Here is a 21,662-nt window from a genome sequence, read left to right as displayed (position 1 = left end):
AAATAAATGGGCTAGCCATATGGACAGTGGGAATCCCCTGGCTACGCTTCTCCACCTGCAGACAGCTGGGTGACCTTGGGGTTGTCATGGCCCAGATAAAGCGGTTTTGGACCAAGCAGTGATATCAGGCCTCTCTCAGCCTCACCCCACCCCACAGGGAGAGGAAAGGGAAGGGATTGTAAGCCACTTGGAGACTCCTGGTAGAGATAACCAGCATAAAAGAACCAACTCTTCTTCACCACTAGACTAGAATAGCTCAATGTGCTGCTGCAGAGCAAACCCTCACCTTCTTGGTCTCCCATCCAAGTGCAGACTAGAGCTGCCCCTGCTTAGCTTTTGAGACCTCATGAAATTCATGGCCTGTGTCAACTGACATTAGATGAAAGTGTTTGCTGAAAACTGAATGCAGGACCCTGTATGTGCAGCTGGTACCAGGCTGCAAAATCATCAATGCAAACCTACGGGTCGTCCTCTATATGAGTCTCTCAACCGGCAGCAATGTGATTTTAAAGGGGGGAGAAAAATTTAATGAAGCCGAGGACTCAGCAGCATTTAATGTAAGAGCCCCCCCCCCCACCGCTTGAAGGGAGATGAAAGAAAATTCCTTATACTTAGAGGAAGTGCCCCTGTGGCTCTTGTCAAATAGAAACAATGGAATATAGACTCTGTCGCTGCCAATATTATAAAGATATATGTTCCATTATTAATTCACCATGGTTATATAGATTCCCAGGGTGTTCTGGTCAATTTTATACTTCATTACTGCTCACAGACACAAATTGTGCTGGGTCATACAATGTCACCAAGATCTGCACAGCAGCCATGAACATCTGATACAAAATGACTCACACCCAATTATTCAGAGAGTTGTGATCCATCAGAATAATCTCCTATATGTAATAATCCATGCTTTTAGTAGTTGTATGGTCTGAGGTATTTTATTAGTAAATTTATGCTTTTAGCTGTTCTATGCTTTTTGTTGCCTGTTCCCTAACTGCTCTCTGATTGTTTATTAATATTGCCTATACTGGTTTTTGATCACAATAAAGATCTGAAGTTAATCGCCATTGTGCTGACGTCATTCCCGCAAGGACAAGCAGTCTGACCGACTCCACATTCAATATGAATATAAATAAAAAACTCCGGAGACTTGCACTGGTGTGGAAAAAAGGGTCAAACCCGTTGGGTATAGATTTTAATTTCAGAAGTGAATCGAAAACTTACAAGTCCTTTTGTGTGTTTTGTTTTTTTTTACAAAGACTCTACTAAAGGAGAGAGTTAACTGTAAAACAAAGCAATACTGACTTTGCTGAGAAAAGTTTAAAATTAACGAGATGCAAGACCAGCACTGAAGCATATAACTTAAATAAGGATTTTTTTGTGCAAACGGTCAGTACTGATTACAGGAAAAAATACTATACAATGAGGCATTACTTTCTCGCGTATCTTAACGTTATAAGAAGGTTGGTTGGGACAAAAATATCTGGCACCAAAAAACTGATGCACGATGGTTCCAGTACGTTCAATAAAGAGTACTATCACAAAATATTGCCATAGAATTTTAAAGATTCTATGGTTTTGTCCTTCCTGCATCCCTTTATTCTCTCAAAGGTGTCACAAGTTTTAGGTTCACCTGTTCCCACAATATCCACCCCCCAAAAAAACCCATCCTTATTTAAAGTAAGTAGATATTCCTGGAACCTTTGGTATTTTACCCAATTACTTAACGCACTGCGTTAAAATTTAGTCCAGCGGCAGGAGATGCTCTGAAATATGGCCACGGATCACGACCTGCTTGCTCCAGAGCAGTCCCAAGGGCTTGAACGTGCCTACACTGGAGGGCGCAGACCAGAGACGGCAGGGCCTTGTGTCTCAAAGCCTTACGAATCCAGTTTTTTAAGGACTGTTTTCAGGATAAATGTAACCACTACCTCCAGCACCCACAGCATTTCAATCAGGAGATGCCTCACACTTGACTGCTGTGCTGAGTGAACTTCAAACCAAAGGTGCAAGATATATTCAGAAGAATTGTATGCAGTGTCACCCCGCCCACCCACTGTTTTTTATTATTCTCATAAAATTCAATGAATGCTTGCAATATCAGCCTTGCCTTCTGGGACAAGAGAGAGAGAGAGGGAAACCCAAACAAACAAACAAATTACAGCTGAGCCAAAGCATGCCTGCAAATGTTTTCAAATGTGCAAAAAGGCACATTCAAGGGATCCAAACCTTCCCTTTCCCTGTCCTGCCTTGGAACTAGTTTAGTGGACTTCCCTGATGCCCACCTATCCTAATGAATTGTTTGGCTGCCTGTAGAAGTCTACAAGTCTAGGAAGGATTATTCTTGAGGGGGGGGGGTTGCAGGCGATGACTAAGAGGCACCCAACCCAACAGAGAGCCAGTGCCATGGCTGAAATTACAAGTACTAAGGACTGGGGGGCGGGGGGATCCTCTTTTTGCAGCACCGCTCCTTCCACGCATGAAACCAACAACTTCCCCCAAAGATGGCCAAATGCGCTTCACAGAGGAAACGGTCACATAGCATGCCCCAGTCACCCCTACCTCTGGCTCAGCCCTACAAAAGGGGAGGGGGGGGGAGAGAAGACACTGGAAAAAGTCATATGCAATTCATTTCTAAACATCATACCTTTGCAGGCCAATTGTCCAATGAATAAATCAATGCGACGATATTACCAGAAATACATGATCGGATCCCCGCTAGCGGTGTCAAAAAAGTTTGCTGACCATGTATCGCTTTAAAGGAGAGCTCCAACGTTATCGGTGGGCTGCACCCAGCCCAGGGTGGGGATGGTGGTCTCAAAATAAAAAAGATAAAATTAAGTGCCTTTCCCACGGGGCGTTATGCTGACGGCGTTTAATTGTTTGCAGCATCGGCTTGGCGGGCCCAGCTGTCCTCTTCCACCCCCGAATCGTACTCGTCTTCCGAAGGTTCTTTCGCGGCTGCCCTGCGGTTCCGAACGAGGAAGGAGCCGGTGTTTGGAGAAAGGGAGAAAAGAACCAAACACAGTTTGAGAAAAATAAAGGGGAGGGTCAGGAAGGCTCAGCTTTAGCCTTTAATCCAAGCAGCAGGGAGGGTTTTTTCTCCCCCGCCAAGTGGAATCGGACAAAGTCCCTGGCCATGCCACCTGTATCTTCCCAACACTTGTCTGAAAAGCCCAAAGGACTGTGACTTGAATCTGGTGGGTGCTTACCCAGAATGGTTCATCAATCCTGCTCTCACGTTCCCAGGAGAGAAAGTGAAAATTACTCGAAATTCTGCAGTTTTGTTTTTTTGTTTTAATCTTGCAGGGTTGGGTTGGTTAACACTCAGAACCAGAATTTTCCAATTTGTGCCCATTCCTAATAAAATATACTAAAACTGCTACATCAGAATCCAATGATTGAAAAGGGCAGCTACAAAATTTATAGGGAGGGCAGGGGAGATCTGTCCCTAAACCTGCCTGAAGGATCCTGAGAAGTGCCCATCGACCTGAACGGTCCATCCGGTCTGGTCTTGGAGGGCCAACGTTACCTGATGTATCCGGGGTCCTTTTTCCCTTCCACCACCTCCTTGTCGACCTCCACGCATACAATGTCCGAATTGGGTACTTCAAACATGGGTTCTAGCAGCAACTTTTCCTAAGGGGACCAAAAGGGAACAGCAGTTGAGATCTTGCCTAGGAGCTTCCCTCCAAGCTCACCAAACACATCAGGACAACTCCCACAGCAAAATAAAGGTTATAAAGGTTTAGCAGCACATGTCAGGACCTCTGGTCTTTTCTTCTTTTTAACAGCAAGTGAAGTCTCCTGGTTCTAATAATGACAGTGTGCTGTCAATTCACAACAGACTCTGTGGGGTTTCAAGGCAACAGGGGCAGAGTGAGATTGCCACCACTGTCCTCTACTGAGCAAATCCAGACTGATCCTGAGGGGGGGAGGGAGGGGGGAGGAGGAGAGAGAAAGATGAAGGAAGGAAGGAAGGAAGGAAGGAAGGAAGGAAGGAAGGAAGGAAGGAAGGAAGGAAGGAAGGAAGGAAGGAAGGAAGGAAGGAAGGAAGGAAGGAAGGAAGGAAGGAAGGAAGGAAGGAAGGAAGGAAGGAAGGAAGGAAGGAAGGAAGGGATACCAATGAGCAATTTCAAGGAGACAGATTTTGGGGGCATCTGTTGTAATTGTTTTTTAATTTTAAGAGAAGTGATAGAAATATAAGAGGGATAGAAAAGAGGAAATTGGTTACATATAATGAATCATATTATGCATGGGTTACTGTATATTGCACAGGAGCTAAACAAATCTCCTCTATCGGTCTTATGTGTACATGGGCAAGAGTCCCACCTGGGGAACAGAGTTCCTTTGGAACAATCTCTTATGGGCTAGACAAGATGTTCAGATCAGACCCTGACATACCCAGCATGCATACTGAGAATATATATGTGCACAATTAGTGGCCACGTTGCTTAAAAGGCATTTAAAAGCAGAGAAGACCAGACAGGGGGTTACCATTATAGACCGAAGGCCTCTCGCTCCCGTCTTCCGGTCCAGAGCCAACCTGGCTATAGCCTTCAGCGCATCTTGGGTGACGTTCAGTTCACACTGGAAAGCAGAAAAGGAAAGTACGCTTGGAGTTTTCTAACTACCTTTTATAACGGTGAACAAGGGAAATTCTCAGTTCCTCTTTTCCCAGTTTATTTTACTTATTTTTGGATTTCTTCCCTGCCGCCAGCAGTAAGCTGTCAGTTTGCCCCTGAAATCCAACAGATGGCTTCTTTCCCTCTAAGAAACTGGAGCCTTGAGTCAAAGAGGGGCAGGAAGAATGGTTGTGCAAAATTCCAAAACTGCACTCTGCAGATGCTCAGAGGCAGGCAATGGAATAAAGCTTGAGTCCAGGGGCACCTTGAAGACCAACAAAGTTTTATCTAAGGTCTAAGGATTTATAACGCTTATGCCTTGAATAAAACTTTACTGGTCTTAAAGATGCTGCTGGTCTGTTCCACCATAACAAGACACCCTAAACAGCTTTAAGCAGGGAGTGTAAAGTCCAACCTTGTCCATGCTGAACAACGCCTGGTACTGGGGAATCACAGCATTCCGCGGCTCCGTCAGGATTCGCACCAGGGTCTTCTCATCGAGGCTGTGCAGGGGGACCACGACCGGCAGGCGCCCCACGAACTCAGGGATCATGCCAAATTCAATGAGGTCCCTGGCTTCCACGTGCCGGAGCAAACGGTCTTTCTCCTCCATATCTTGCTGCGTGCTGGACTCCCCACCCAAGTTAGCCAGGTCTGCTGCGGCGGCCGCTCGTCTGCCTTTCCCCAGGTTGGAAGGGGTCCCAAAGCCGAGATACTGCAAGAGAAATATTTGGCGTTGAAGAGAAAAGCTGAATTGGCTTAATTTTACACCGCTGTTATGATTGTCTACTATTATTTTTCGTACGGCATATGTGTAACATTGCCAGGAGATCCTGAGATTTCTTGTCATTGTACGGTGGGCTGTGCCCTCTAAGACAGCCGTTTTGTGGCAGATATTTTTGGTTGCACCCCCTATGCGGTGTTGGAATTCCAAGGGTGCCCACAGGGGTCCAAAGGTCAGGGCCCCTGGCCTAGACAATTGAGTTCTTCCAAGATTCCCCGTGCGACTTCTTCCGTCATGTTCCAATAGCAAACAAGGATTTTGCGATTGCCTTTGTTCTCCAAGGGTCTTGCAAGGAGGTGAGGGGCTGCTTAAGGTGTCCTCTAGGTGCCAAGAGGATGCACCGTTCCCCCCATAGCACAGTGACGCTGCTCCTTTTCAGAGATGCGAACGACAACAAATGCGTCTTTGGCCCAGCTAAAAACACCGCCCTGGTTTCCTTACCTTTTCGTTTTTCCTTCTGCTGATGATTCTGTCCAGGCCGTTAAAAGCACCCGAAGCTACAAAGAGGATGTTGGTTGTGTCGACCTGCACAGTCTCGCCACGCAGCTTACGGGAATTCTTCTCCGGGACATTCACGATGGTGCCTTCCAGCAACTTGAGCAAGCCCTGAGGAAAAACGGAAGAGCCGGTGAGGAAGCAATTAGAAACCACCACCACTGCGCTTTCTCTGCCCAAGAAGTCAAAGCTCATTAAATACCTACCTGCTGAACGCCTTCTCCGCCCACATCCCGTAACTGGTGGATCCCTGGCACACTGCCAATCTTGTCTACTTCATCCAAGAAAACGATCCCTGCAAATTACAGGCAATTAATGGGAGGAGTGTATTGAACGGTCAAAGAGACGCATGCCCATCGGGTTAGCGGCGCAGGAAAAGAACGGACCTAACATCGCAAAGAACCAGATTTAAAGGGCAGACTAGACTACAGCCCTGCTGACGACTGATTCCAAATATCGGTGGGATCTCGAGTGAGTTTAGTGCAGGGGAAGTCACTGTGGCTCTGGCAGGGGCTCATGGTATTTGTAGTCCACGGAGGGTTCTTATGGTGTGCTCGGAAGGGAAGCGGAGAAGACAAGCCCAGCTTTACCTTGCTGTGCTTTTTCGACATTGTAGTTGGCGTCTTGGAGGAGCTTCGCAACGACGGACTCGATGTCTTCCCCAACGTATCCCGCTTGGGTCAGGGTGGTGCAGTCGCAGATTGCAAAAGGGACGTCAAGGCATTTAGCGAGGGTCTGAGCCAGCAAGGTCTTGCCTAGGTTGGTTGGTTGAAAAGGAAACCTTGTTAACGTTCACATTCAAGGACATTCTCTGTGCAGTGCAAATTCACCCCTTGCAAACAAAGTTTGCGCACTTCGCTTTTGCTATAGCAAGAAATAAAGACAAGAACGAACAAACAAAGGCTTGCATGAAGATTTTGTGATCCATGGAGACAGGCAATGCAAACCGTCTTGGTTCATCTCTTGCCTTGAAAACCCCATAGTTCTGGGGTCTTCATAGGTTAGTCATGACTTGATGGCCCATAATTCTTATTATTCTTATTTCTAAATAAAACTGTCTCTCTTCTTCCAAATAAGATTTAACTGCTCTTTGGGCTACCTTGACTCACCTGCACGCTGCACAATTTATTAGGTGGTGCCCTGCTGTACGTACCTGATCCGGTTGGTCCGAGCAGGAGAATATTACTTTTTTCCAGCTTGATGTCATCGTGGGCGGAGTCTAACACTTCCCCTCCCCGTTTCTCCTGGGGGATCTGTTGGTTCACTTGCTGTTGCATTGATGCTCCCAAGGCGTTGCCGTGGGGACTGATCCCAGCGATCTGGAGCAGCTCTGAAATTTAGAAAGCGTGCCTGACTGAGAACCCGCTTAGCTCCACCTGGAGTAGTTTGGAAAGGGCTGCAAAAACCAGTGCTTATTTTAACAGGATCCCGTCCCTCCATGCAACACCAAGAACCATCCCATGTACATGGAAGTCATAAGAGGCCACAGAGCTGAAGACAGGCATGCAAGACAAAGTCGGAGACGGATGTGGGTTTAGGTAACTGTTTTGGGATAATCAGCACAGGGATATTCCATTGAGGGAAGGGGGGAGATGAGGATTCCTCCTTCCATGCAATTTACTTCTGCATGTCACAAAATAGGCCTTGAGATGTACTCTGAGGGTATTTTAAAAAGTGCTCAAGTGCCATGCAAATAAGCAAAAAAGAAATCTATGCAGAATTACAATTTGATAATTAACATACTTCAGTCCCTGGATGGGCCAGGCTAGCCTGACCTTATTGAACCAACTCTTCTTCTTCAGAGGGTTGGATCTAGTCAGCTTTTCCATTGGGAAACAGGGGGGAGCATGGTATGCTTTCGACTGACAAAAAGGGATTGTGAAATCTGTGTGGACCAGTGCCCTGTGGGGCCTGGAGTAAGAACTGGGGTGCAACTGAGTGGAAAAGGCGGTCAGATCTTCATACCCCACTGAGGGCTAGTCCTAACTGACTCCAGTAAGCAAGATTGGACCTGCTATTTCGACCGGGTCACTGCGCAAATGCTGCTCGGGGTCAGAATTCCCGAAAAAGGAGCTGCTGCAGAGGAGGACATGAGGAGAACCCACTTACTTGTAAACCTGTACTCATCCTCCCGTCTTCTGATTTCTAATTCTAAGAGAGAGGATGAAAACAGTAATACAGACAGATAACAAGAAAAATGCATCACTCGTATCTCTTGCCGCTTCAAGCCCACACAGAGTGGGAAAAGTCGGCGAAAGGCACTACATTTTTGTTACAAAATATTACATTTATGTCCCCTCTTGCCCTCTTCTGAATACCTCTTTTTTGATGAGCAAAGGATTTCATTTACAGCCACACACGCATACAAAAAAAAAGAGAGTCAAATGGTTTAAACCCGCCTTCGTTTTCGATTGGGCGGCGGGAGCACGAAAGTAGCAGTTTGCAGAGCTAACCATGTAAGCGTGTGGAAGCGCCAGAAGGTGACGGGGTTGAGAAAAGCAAATGCTGCCAAAGCAGACGGACGTCTTCGCAGGAGGCGAAACTGAGCCTCTGATCCTTTTAATCCCATTTCAAAAGGAGATGGAACGTGCAGAGCCGCTGAGCCCTGTTGTTAAGGATTCCAGCGCTATGAAATGGATCCGTGGGCACACGGCAGGCAAGGTGCATTGGTCAGAATCACAAGAGGTCTTATGGGAATGTTCGTGGGCCAGTGAGCATGCTGAGTGGGGAATGCAGCCTAGACATTGAGATCGGTCGTGCACACTGCTTCGACTGTGGATAATCTCCGGAAATGCAAACATGGTGTGTCGTGAGAGCAACACAAGATAGTGGGGGAGGGGGGAGAAGAGCCCCTAAAATTTGTTATCAATAGAAAGGTCTTTGCAGACCAGTTACCATGTGGTCTACAGATGCACTCCTGTACTAGTATAGATCATCATTTCTTAACAAATTAAGATTACTATTATTAAAAGATTTCTATACTGCCCTCCTGAGTCTGGCTTGGTACAGTAGAAATCATTGTCAAGTTATTCCAAAATGGAGACTCTTAAATTATCCATAAATTAAAGGGTGGCATGCAGAGAATGACTCCATACTTCGGCTCCACCGTAATCAGAATTTTATTTTATTAACGCACTCAGATACATTGATGATAATATCCTCAAGTATATTTTCCATGGACTGAGGAATACGTTCTGCAGCTTCTATTGATTGTTCTTGGATGGCAGACCAATTTTCTTCTTAACCAGCTGCCTTCTATACTCACTCCACCTTTCAACTGAACGGGGCTTTTTAAAAATGATGAAATGAGAAACCAGAGACACATCAGGTTGTGGTGAGAAGTTGGCTTTTTTGCTGCGGTGACGACAACTAGGGTTACCCCGTATTTATTTACACAATACGTTTTGTCACAGCATTCATCAAAAAAAAAAAAAAAAGATTACATTTTTGTAGTGATGTTTAGGAAATATGGCCAGTGAAATGCAAAACCCTGAAGGCTGGAAAAATACGACTGGCTCGTAAATTTTTAGTCGGCCTCCGAAAGCCAAGTAAAATCCGTCAAGGTTTTTATTAGGGCATTTCTGACTTTAAGCCAGAATTGATTCAAGGCCCTGTCTAGAAGAACTCCACTTTCCAGTTCTATTTCTGCTGAAAGGGAAGCATTTCTGCGGCTCTGCAGGTGGTGTGCTGGCCCTTTTTAAGAGCTATTAGTTTCAGTGGGCAGAAGATCTGGCCTCTGGAAACAGGTGGCCAGGGCTACAGAAGGGGAAGTGACAGCCTTTCAAGGGGCTGATGTACTATGGCCTAGCTGGGACACACTTCCTCTCCCAGCTCCTACTCATTAAAACTCAGTTATACAGCAGCGATGGAAACCATCTGAATAAAACACAGTCAAACACAGCTGTTATTTTGATAAAACCCAACTGTGTTAGTCCAAAGTCCAGGCAGAAGCAAAGCAGGAGGCCTCAGGGGTGCTGGCATTCTTCTTGGCGTGTGGGCAAACCAATAGCGCAGGGACCCTGGAGCCTGGGCCATTCAACTGTGCCCCACGCCAAGACAGAAGGCGCAAGGGAACCGGCACGTATAACGTAAAACTGCTCTACCAACCTCTCGGTGTTAAGGAGGTCTGCTTTTCGACCTCGGCTTGCTGCCTGAGATTAGCCGGGATGTTGTTGTAGATTCTCTTGTAATGGTTGTAAACAGCAACCGAGAGCACCTTCTTGGCGAAAGACTGGCCGACCACGTACTTGTCGAGGTAGTTATAGATCTGACAAGAGAAGGGGGAAAACCACGCTGTCATCAGAATCAAGCCCTCAGAAGGGGTGTAATTAATACATATTAGGAGTAAGCTGAAAACAGAAAACACAGCTTTTGTCATTGACAAAAGAAGGTGTATTAATCCTGTGGGAATACTCTTAAGGAGTTAGATAAGATTTGTGGAGGAGAATTATATCAGTGGCTGTTAGTCATGGCGACTAAGGGGAACCTCCACATGCAGTAGTACTAATCCTATGGAGCCCAGAGCCAGGAGGTAACATCAGGGGAAGGTCTTAGCCTCTCTGCCCTGTTGTTGGCTGTCCAAAGGAACTGGCTGGACATTGTGTGAGATAGGAGACGGGGCGGGATGGACCCTCACTGGTCTGATCCATCAGGGCTCTTCTTAAGATGTTCTTAGGAAGGCCTCGGCCTCTCTGCCCTGTTCTTGTCCCTCCAGAGGAACTAGCTGGCCCCTGTGTGAGGCAGGACTAAATGGACCCCTGGTCTGATCCATCAGGGCTCTTCTTAAGATGTTCTTAGGAAGGCCTCGGCCTCTCTGCCCTGTTCTTGTCCCTCCAGAGGAACTGGCTGGCCCCTGTGTGAGGCAGGACTAAATGGACCCCTGGTCTGATCCATCAGGGCTCTTCTTAAGATGTTCTTAGGAAGGCCTCGGCCTCTCTGCCCTGTTGTTGACCCTCAGAGGAACTGGTTGGCCCCTGTGTGAGACATGATGCTGGACTAGGTACACCACTGGTCTGATCCAGCAGGGCTATTTTTAAGATGTTCTTAGGAAGGCCTCGGCCTCTCTGCCCTGTTGTTGGCCGTCCAAAAGAACTGGTTGGCCACTGTGTGAGAAGACAGGATGCAAGACTGAGATGGACGAGTGGTCCAATCTAGCAGGGCTCCTCTTACGTTCTTAAAAAACCAATCTGTGACCTTGCTTCACGGTTTAGGTTTAGGGAAGCGAATTCTGTCACGTAAGATTCACAAGGGAAAGGTGGAAGGGCAACCTCCGAAAGAAGAGAGAGAACGGTACCTTTTTGGGAGGGGGCGGGGGCTTCTGCTGGAAAGCCAACTTCACAGCTTCGGTTGCCGACTCCGGCTCTTTGACGATGCTCTTCTTGGAGTCCGCTTCGGAGAGCACGACGAAGAAGTGGTGACACTTTTCACATTTCACAAAGCGGGTGGAAGCTGCAAGAGCCACACAAAAAGCACTCGTTAAGAGTCGTCTCACAACAGACAAATAAATCTACGGCACTTCAAGCAGCTACGGGGAGTGGATGCTGGTCCAGTGAGCTAGTCCACTTCCTGTTCGTTGACAGAGAGGCCTCTGAAACCATATTTTGTCCCATTTAAGTCACTGAGAAATTCATTTGAAATGTGGTGCTGCAGGAGGCTTTTACAAATGTTGTGGGTCTCCAAAAAGACATATGAGTGGGTTCTAGACCGAATCAAGCCGGAATGCTCTCTAGAACATGGGTGCCTGAATTTGGGCTCTTCAGAGGTCCATGGACTACAATTACCTCTGCCAGCGTCTGAAGTGCAAGGTAGAAATGAAGTAGCTGGACAATATAAAAACATTTCAAGATAGAACAAGCCGAAATCTGGCTCTGGAGAGGAGGACCAGCAAGTGAGATTATGCCTTCAGTGGCCACGACAACATTTTGGTAGATCCAGTCACTGGATGCCAAGTGCGAATGGGCCTGGCTCAAACCAGGCACGGCAGGGAAGCTACCTTGGCTGCTCAGGGGTCAGCCTTGCCCATGTGTGAAGTGACTGGGCAGAATTTTCTGTACAAAAGGTGAGAGCAGGTGAAGCTCTGACCTGACCTCCCTGTTGGCTGCCCCTGCCTGTGAGGCAAGCTGTTGGGGCCGTGCCCAATGCAACGGAGCAGAGCAAAGGAAACCAGGCAGGGGTGGGAACGGCTTGGGCTATTGTGTCTCACTTAATTTTTTCTGTATTTTTAAAAATTATACTCAAAAGAACAGTTGTGACCATTGTGACAATCAAACAGATCCAATAGTATCACAGATACATATAGAATGAATTAGCCAGGAGGAAAAGAGGGAGGGAGGGAGGGAGGGAGGAAGGAGCAAGAAAAGAGAGAAGAACAAGGAGAAAAAGAAGAGGAAAAAGAAGGGAAAAAATGGAAGAAAAAATGTATGAGACTTCCAGCTTGCTATGCAAAGAAGTCAAATACACCAACAAAGTAACTCTGTACATTGTTCATTTCCACAATCCCACAAATATTATCCACAAATCCTTTAATTTGCTCATTTTGCAATTTGGGCTCGTTCCATTGCCTTGTGCTGCCATTCTAAGATTGCAGGCGCTTCTTTCACCTTCTCCTTTAAGAGTAAGGAAACGAGACAGGCCTCCACAGAAGAAACACTTCTCATACTCAGAGCTAAGCTCAGGAGGCTGTCCTGGCATGCCCTCGTGCCCATTTTTGTGCTGCATGACTTCTTTGGCGTAACAAGGCCCAGCCGCGTGAAAAACTCCGGACCTTTGTACCCTTAAAGGCTTTCTGGAGAGCGAGATTACACGGGCAAACACCAAGCAAACTCGCTTCTGACGCACAGCAACCAAAGTGCCCAATGTTCACCACGGAGTTACCCCACCTCCCCCACAACACACGTATACATGGGGAGACTCTCAATCCCACAGAATAATGTTGTTTCCACTCATGCATAAGACGAGATTGTGAATGCGTTGCTCAAACGCCTCCGCATTCCCTTGACCATCGGTCTTCTTTCTCTGACGGCGAGGCGTCAAAAGGGCAACAGTGACCGCTGCTTTTCAGGGCCGAGTTGATGCAGAGACAACCCAAAAAACTCTTTCCCAGCTTGGAACTCAAATTTGATAGGGAGATCAGGGGAGCTGGGGTTGAAGGTTTGGGCAGAAAGTCAAACTGGGCTACTTCAGGCCAGCCACACTGACTCAGCGTTGTGAGGATCAACTGGGAGGACCATCCTGCATTCCTCATGGGGAGAGAGGGAGGCAAAGGTGGGAAATGAGGCAAATGAAGGGAGGTAGCAGTCACGCTGGCTGGCCTAGAACAGCCTCATGTTGTCAGATCTCAAAAGCTAAGCAAGGTGGGGTCTGGTTAGTACTTGGATGGAAGGCCACTAAGAAAGTCAATGCCAACCACCTTTGTTCATCTCTTGCCCTGAAGATAACCTTTCCCTTCTTCTCCCCATAACAGACACCTTGTGAGGTAGGTGGGGCTGAGAGAGCTCTAAGAGAACTGCACTGTGAGAAGAGCCATATGAGAACCATGACTCGCCCAAGGTTACCTAGCTGGCTGCTTGTGGAGGAGGAGTGGGGAATCAAACCTGGCTCACCAGATGAGAGTCCGTAGCTCTTAGCCAATACACTACACTGGCTTTCAAAAACTCTACAGCAACGATGGCCAAACTGTGGCTCTCCAGATGTCCTTGGACTACAATTCCCATGAGCCCCTGCCAGCATAGTTTGGCCACGCCTGCCCTACAGGATCACCAAAACTCGGCTGCGAGCTCATGGTACTTTCCACCACCAATAGAATTTGCCAGCTCAAGTGAGCTTCATGCCACTACAAATTAACTCTTTCGGGCGAGTGAAATAATCTTCTTCCAACCTGCCTAACCGCAACAGGGAGGCACCCAATTTGTCTGTGGTGCAACAACAGTTATCAAGGAAGTCCCGGCCTGACTGTATTTTCTGGGCTTGTCGAAAGCCGCCTGTTGCAAGAAAGAGTGCTGAGTCAGTAACTGCAGAAATGAAACCGTGTCTGCTGCCGCTCAAAGCTCTGCCTGCCTTTCCTACTCAATGGAATAAGCCATTCCTTCCAGTTGCTACAGAGGGGGAAAAGGCACCCAGGCAGAAACGGCAGCAAAGTGACTGCTCTCCTAGCCAGAAGGGGTTTATCAGCCTCACAACAGAAGGGGAGGAGCAGGCAACACAAAGCGAGTCAAACAAGATTCCTCTGAAATTAGCAAGGCAGAGGAACGGGCCGACCAGTTCTCCCTGTGGATCGCAAACAGCTGCCAAGGCATCATTTGGGACATGCATAAATCATGACTGCAACAATATGGATTTCTGCAGAACTCCTGCAGCAAACAGCTTAGAAGACAACACAGAAGAGTTGGTTTCTATACCCCAGCTTTTCACTACCCGAAGGAGTCTCAAAGTGGCTTACGAGCACCTACCCTTCCTCTCCCCACTGCGCACAAGAGGAGGGGGGGGGGATCAAACCCAGCTCCCCAGACTCTTAACCCCCACATCAAGCTGGCACCCTTTGCTCCCTGCCCACCATTAAGCGCTGTACGGCACCCATGTGGTGCTGAACTGGGTGGGGGTATCCCATAATTTGGCAGATGACAATTTCCAGACCCACAGAAGCACCACAACGCCACAAAAGACAGTGCCGTAGGGGGTCTCTCCTCTCAGGGAAACCATCTTCTCCTGTTCCGGCACCGATTTGCCTGTTTAACCCAGGCGTGAAACTTACCATCCGGAAAGCAACAAGGAAGGAAACAACAAGGATCCGGCTGCAACTTACACACAAAGGTCTCCACGTGGGTGCACAGATCCCCACACTTGGGGCAGCGCAACTGATTCCCGCCTTTGCCGGAGCTTCCAGAACTCGACTTTTTGCCGCCGCTCCCTTCGCCAACCGTTTTCTACCGGAAATAAAGAAAACAGGGGCTTAGAGTGAGATTCCTGAGGGCCGATTTACTGCCCTGGCTGTCCTGTGTATTTTTTTAAAAAGCTTATCTTCTATAACAAACAAATTGGGGTTTCTGCTTTGGCCCTGGCTTCCCATCCCCCGGTTGCTCTTTGTGCCAAGCGTGTGGCTAAATGTTCACACCCGAGATAAGATAACGAGCCCCATATATAGATCAAGATGGGTCACTGGGTTAGTCTGTCTGCAGCAGCAGGAAAGAGCAAAGGTCCAACAGCACCAGATACCTGGAGACGTGAGCAGAGACTCACGAAAGCTCATCGTCTGCCACAAATTGTGCGAGTCTAAGGTGCTCTCGGACTCTGGCTCTTATCCCCATACATATTGCAGGATTCTACTTGCTTGCTAATAGAGCTGCTGTGGAGTTTTAAGAGGATGCGAAATGTAGGAGGAAAGGGCCACCCCAAAGACCAAAGCCAGCCCTCCAAAACAGAAGAGCCTCGATGTAGTGAGAAGTACTGCCCCACGGCCCACAGTTTCATCCCACACTGGGTTTTCCATTCTTATTTTAAATGGGGAACCAAATTTCAAATACGCTTCTTTTGCTGTGCCAAACCAAGGCCTGCAAGGCTATAGAATGAAAACTGTACAACAGGCAAGCCACGGTTTAGAGTTGCTCACCATCTTCTGTTTTCATAGCTCCAGAAAAAGTGAGCTGTGACTCACTAAGGGTCATATGGAAAGAAATGCCGTTAGCCTTTAAGGTGACCCCAGAATTTTCTCTTATTGCTATTGCAGGATCGACATGGCTACCCTCTTTACAACCATCATTGTTGGAGCGGCTCATTCAGAAAGAAGAGAGCATAAACTCAAAAAGCAGCCAAAGCATCCCAAATATCTTCTCCCCCCCACAAAGTTTCAGGAAACGGAAACTGTCTTCTTAGAGGGAACTCTACATACCTTGCCGCCATCTCCAGAACCCTCTTTGCTTGTGCCATCTTTCGAAGCAAAATACACCGGGGTGTCTGAAAAAGTTCTAAATGGAACGTTTCTTAGAGATCGCGTTTCAAAGGTTGCAATTAATCCCAAAACGGGAAGGTGGGAACGACCACAGGTAATACCTAGGAAAAAAAGAAAAAAACCCTCATTATTTTAGCTCATGCCGTGAAATAAAGACGACATCCTAAACAGTCTAACTACACGCCAGAAACTGCATTTTCCCCCCAGGGCTTAGTGTTAGTGAACCTTATTTTAATGATTGTTGTGACCTTCTGCCCATTAGGGGCATTGCTTCCTGCACGGCAGTCAGTTAAAAAGATCTTGGAACGTGGAACTTCCTCCGTGCGTTATAATTGTGGCTTTTAGGATCAAAGGATGAACTGAACTGGCTAGATTTTTAAGAGATTTCCAAATACATTATGAATGCATCAACCTGCCTTACACTGAATCAACCTCTGCCTACTCAGACTGGCAGTAGTTCCCCAGGGCCTCAGGTTAAAGGTCTTTCCCATCACCTGCTACTAGATTCTTTAACTGGAGATGCTGGGGATTGAACCTGGGACCTTAGGGAGGCCAAGCATGTGCTCTACCACCAGGAAACGGCCCCACTTCTTAAGCAGAGGATGGAGAACAAAGTGGTCACTCCACCCCCAAATATGAGCCTACCACAGTATTGCAGTGACTTGATGTCACCGAGGGACTCTGATCCAGATGCCCAGGGACTTAGTCTCCAAAGAGGAAGCAAATCCATTGGCACGCAGGGACATGCGCCGAAGTGCTTAGAATGTCAATTAAGGACAGGGAATCTCCGTGTGGGACAGGGAGCATCTGTTCCGCAAACCTGTTACCAGATCTGGCCATAAAAATTTGGAAGAGAAAGATGAACTCCCTAATCCCAGAACTTCAATTTCACTGAGATGAAGAGCGGGCTGATCGTCTGAGGGAAATGTCACGTTATTCACAGGCTCTCTTCAAGGCAGTGACGACGTGAAGGAATTAGTTTGGGTCTTTGTGCGAACGCCATTCACAAAGAATGTACTTGAGAGATGTAAGCAACAAAACTACACATTTAAACAGAGCACTGGGCATTTTAGCACACCGAGCTATTCTAGGACACGAAACGATTTCTACGTGAAGATTACAACACAGTAGCAGGCAGGTTCAAATGTTGCTACCACTAACTACTAAATGCTGCTGGAAAAAAGATGTTTCGAGGAACATCGGCTTGACGGACGGGGATGCCTTTTCTCCCGTCGGGATCACTTTGCTACTTGCAGTCATAATTATTTTAAAACTTTAAAATAATTATTCTCGGCACGCTGTCTGGCCGTTTGTGACAACTAGTAGCACATTGTTCTAATGCATAGCTCTCACTTTTGATCGTGATGACGCTCCAGAGGACTGGTCCAAAGAAAACACAGAACAAAGACACTGAGAAAACAGCAACACGCTCAAGTTCGAAACCTTGACGCCCCCGGAAAAAAGGCTTCCCAAAATAGTATCTTACATGAGTAATGGTGACAGTTCTTCCCCTGATAAGAGTATTCCATATTTTATCTGTGCTCGGTTATAAGAGGATAACAAATAAGGGAATATACCAGGAACTTGAAGCATTTGAGTCTGAATATAGAATCGCAGAGTTGGGAGGGACAATACAGGCCATCTACTGAATAAGGACGCAGGAGTGAGAATTCTTCTAACTAAGGATGGAATCCTCATGTTGAATTCAAGTAGGGAGACCCACAGCTGAAACTTTCACAGCACATCACGTCTGCATAAACCTATCCAGCCCCTCAATTCCCAAATATGTTATCACTTTTTGATGGCCAGGTATGGCTAAATGAGAGCAGGTAGGTTGCGGAAGGATGCCTGACATATCATCCTTGGAAAGCAGATGGAGGAAGCGTTATACGTTCGTGGTTGGCTTTGGCCCAGAGGTTTTTGCTTTTTCTCTTTTAAAAGTCTCTCTTTGAGATGTTCTGTCTCAGGACAAGTCAAGTCCCACAGGTCAGTGTGGCCTCCAGAAACCACAGACGTCTCACGGAGAGCTTATGCAATACCTTCTGAAGGCCCGAGGCCAGGCCTGGAAATGTCGCTCTGTTGAAATGAACACAACCCCTGGCCTACACTGCAAAGTCCCCGCCAGCCCAGGAAACGTGTTTACAGATTCTTTTATAGAAGTATTTAGGACAGACTCTTGAACCGGTCAATCATTTGGAGAAGAAAAGAGGGGGAGGGTGTGGCAGCAAAACAAAGGCAACAGTGAAACACACCACAGCCTGCAATTTTTAAACTTTTCAATTGGCAGATCGCTCAACAAAATGTTTAGCTGATTAATGAGTGACAGCACATTTGAATCAGCCAGCTGAGACCTAAAAGCACAAGGATGTGTTTCGGAAAGCAGAGATGGCATCACTTTAATAATTGGCAATGGCTTGATTTATACCCTGCTTCACTTCCCCATTGGGGTCCAAAGCAGCTGACAAATTCATTCCTACAACCAACACCCCGTGAGACAGGTGAAGGCTGAAATCGCTGAATGTGGGTCACCTAGATCCTAGTCCAACCCTGTAATAACCATTATACCACAGTGGTTAGCAACTGTTCCTAAATTGTGAATGTATTCCTTTGGATCTTTACCTCAAAATTACAAATGGCTTAGAGAGCTTTACTCAAAAGGCAAACCAATGAAAACCTTTATGTTGCTTACATCAGCAATTTCTCAGGAGTTCACTTGCATTGGCTTAGATTCCAGACCAAAGAATCTTTATTATTCAGAGGTAAGCTACCAGCCTTAAAATGCCAACACCGATACATTGCCGTACGGGAGGAAGGATTTACATAACCCTTTAAAGATACCGTACTGTTTACAAAGGCAGGCTATAAATAAAGTGAATGAATAAATAGGTGCTGATATCACACAGCTGCTAAGAGACCTGGGGACACGTGGGAGAAGAATGGGCATATGAAGAAATAAATAAGCAAACAAATAAATACAAAAGAACCAGAACTGGGATCCGAGTGGTCCCCTGTGCAGGCCTTAATGCAAGTTACTCTGTCTCGGAAGCTATTTCCCCATTGACCATACAGATTTTGCATTTAATTACTCCACTTACATGCTTTCCTACTACCATTACATGCAGAGCAGTATGTAATTCCAAATGAGTGCCTGCAGCATACAATTAAAAGGGTAAGGAGCAGTAATAGAGTCCAGCATGTTTTACTGGCTAGAACCAGTGGTACCATCACCACACAGACCCAGTTCCTATCTGCAACGTAAGGATGACGTGCAAATTTATTTATGGCATTTACAGGCCATTCTTCTGCCTGGGCAGTTTACAACACAAAATAATTGCTAGCAGCATTAACATGATACAATTGGGAACAGTAAAGCACCAGTGTATCCGGATAGTTACAAGAATGTTTCTATAGCCATGGAGCTTCAGATACAAATTTCCCAAAAGCCCAATAGCTGCCCTTTGGACTGTCACGGTCAGCCCCACAGGGTCGTTGTGAGAGTGGAGAAGGAGAGAGAAGCTACATATGCCAATCCCAAAGGTGAGGCCTAATGCAGATGGTGGGATGGATCAGTCTGTCTATAGCTTTGGCCAGGTGACTGTGTGAGGATGTAGTAGCAGAACAAAATTTGAATCCTGTATGACTTAGAAGACTAACACAGTTTCCCAGGGTCTAAACTTTTGTGAGTTAACGCTCACATTCAAAGGCCATTTCAGGATAATGTATCAGAAGAAGTGTGCATGCACGCAAAAGCTCATACCTTGAATAAAACTTCTGCCCATCTTAAAACTTCTGCCCATGGACTCTAAATTTGTACATGTACACTTCTTCAGGTAGAAGTGTGCATGCTCCTGACAGCTTATACCCAGAATCAAACTTGGTGTGTCTTAAAGATGCCACAGGATTCAAACTTTGCTCTGCTGCTTCAGGCCAATACGGAGACCCGCTTTAATCTATCTGAAGACGCTTACACCTTGAATAACACTTTGTTGGTCCTAAACGTGTTACTGGACTCAAAGTTTGTCCTGCCACTCCAGAACAACACAGCAACCCATCTGAAGAAGTGTGCATGCCCACGAAAGATTATATCGTCTTTAATAAAACTGTGTTGGTCTCCAAGGTGCCCCCGGACTCCGACTGTGTCCTGCTACTTCAGACCAACAGGCGACCCACCTGAACCTATCAGAAGAAGCGTGCTTGCTCACTGCAGCTTACCTCCAGAATTAAACTCCGCTGGTCTTTGAGGCACCCCTGGACTCAAACCTCCCTCCACTGCTCTGGATCAACACAGGCATCCTCCCCCCCATCCCCAAACCCATAGACACATCTGCATTATCCTCACCCGCTACCTTTCTTTGAACCCTTACACAGCTCAGAACTTACCGTGAGCCACCCTGGGCCCCTGGCAACCAGGCGAGCCATACGCGACCGGTCTACCTTGCAGGGCTGCTGTCAGGCAAGACAACGTCAGTGTGCACGTGGGGGGAAAGGAAGCACTACGAGCGGGGTTAGGAAGAAGGGGGGGCTGGCTGCCCCCTCCCCAAAGTCCAGGATCGTGACCCCCCCCAGGTCGGGGGTCACGCGGGGGCCAGGCTGCCGGTGGGGGGCTTAAGGGGCGTGGCCAGGGGCAGTGATTGACAGGGGGCGTGGCCTGGCCTGGTCCTGACGGGAGAGGTGGGCTGCACCCCCCCTCATATTACCTCTACGCGCCGAAGGCAGCGAGGAGCCCAGGAGCCGCGCCGCCGCCGCCGCGCAGGTGTTACAGGCCGCCATGGGGGCGGCCCTCCTCCCGCTCCTTCCGACCCCGAGTCAACAGCCGCCGTCTCCGCGCAGGGCCTCCTTCCCGGCCCCGCTTCAGTCCCCGCCCCGCCGTTCGACGCCTCTGTGGCGTCACGGGGGCCCCCCGCACGTTCACAGGCGGCGGCGGACTACAGCTCCCGGGATGCCTCGCGCACGGGCTCTGTGCTGTCAGGAGGACGTTCTCGCGCGCTGCCTCTCGGGAGGTGTAGGCCGAGGCCGCTGAGGGTGTAGGGAAGAGGCGCCGCCTTCGCGTCGGGCCTGGAGGTAAGGCGTCGAGAGCGGATTGGCTGCTGGGGAGACGCCCGTTGGGGGAGAGTGCATTGTGGGAGTTGTGTGCCTTGGAGGCATTAGCCTGCTGGGAGGTGTAGTCTCCTTGTTTGTTTTTGTTAGTAAAACCCGTATTTTTAATATTAAAAACAACGATATGGTTTTTATTTAAAAGTAACAACGCACTACATATGACTGGGCTGCTGTTTCTGAAAGGCATCCATATGCTGTTTTGCAATATAATTATGTTTTTACTGAAAGAGGAAATATGAATCGGTAATTAACATTTTTGCTTTCAGTACAAATATTATTGTTAATAATGTAGAAATAAGGAAATGGAGAAGAAGAAGAGGAAGCAAGGATATTACTAGGCTGCAGCCCTAAACATATTTGCTAGGTAGGAAGGCCAGCTGAACAATGTAGGGGTGCCAATCTCCAGACAGGGCCCAGAGTTCACCCAGAATTAGTTGATTTCCAGACTGTTTCCCTGGAGGAAATGACAGTTTTGGAGTGGACTCCGTTCTAAGGATCCGCATTCGTACTGAGCTCTGTTCTCTCCATAAATTCCACCTTCCTCCCCATGCACCAAAACCAAATCTCCAGCCTTAATTCCTCTCCCAAAGGTAATGCAAGCCCCCTCCTCGTAAAAATAGGGCAAAAGCCGTTTCTGTTTGTTCTTGCCCAAGAACCTGTTTCACAAGAACCTATACCAGCCTGTTCCTTTGGGTGGCAGCAAGAAACCAGGGTCACA

The 21,662-nt window shown here is 47.4% G+C and overlaps 1 protein-coding gene across 2 annotated transcripts; it reads right to left on the bottom strand.

Annotated features, from left to right (window-relative positions):
• Window positions 1-1,156: 1,156 nt before the first annotated feature.
• On the bottom strand, window positions 1,157-20,734 carry CLPX (caseinolytic mitochondrial matrix peptidase chaperone subunit X). Of its 2 annotated transcripts, XM_077318404.1 has the most exons (14): window positions 20,545-20,733; window positions 15,788-15,948; window positions 14,705-14,825; window positions 11,198-11,352; window positions 10,012-10,171; window positions 8,014-8,055; window positions 7,058-7,234; window positions 6,495-6,659; window positions 6,111-6,199; window positions 5,851-6,015; window positions 5,041-5,340; window positions 4,498-4,590; window positions 3,533-3,639; window positions 1,157-2,966 (listed from the first exon to the last, which is right to left on the bottom strand). In XM_077318404.1, exons 1-14 carry the CDS (start codon window positions 20,615-20,617, stop codon window positions 2,876-2,878), a joined length of 1,899 nt encoding a protein of 632 aa, XP_077174519.1. In that variant the 5' UTR covers window positions 20,618-20,733; the 3' UTR covers window positions 1,157-2,875. The 2 variants fall into 2 exon arrangements, with proteins under 2 accessions (XP_077174519.1, XP_077174520.1); XM_077318405.1 differs by lacking the exon at window positions 8,014-8,055 and having other exon boundaries at window positions 20,545-20,734.
• Between the last annotated feature and the right edge of the window lie 928 nt (window positions 20,735-21,662).

This window comes from Paroedura picta, chromosome 18 (assembly GCF_049243985.1).
Source record: "Paroedura picta isolate Pp20150507F chromosome 18, Ppicta_v3.0, whole genome shotgun sequence".
NCBI lineage: Eukaryota > Metazoa > Chordata > Lepidosauria > Squamata > Gekkonidae > Paroedura > Paroedura picta.
Note: the sequence above shows the minus strand (reverse complement) of the source record. Positions and strands in the feature narration are given on the sequence as shown.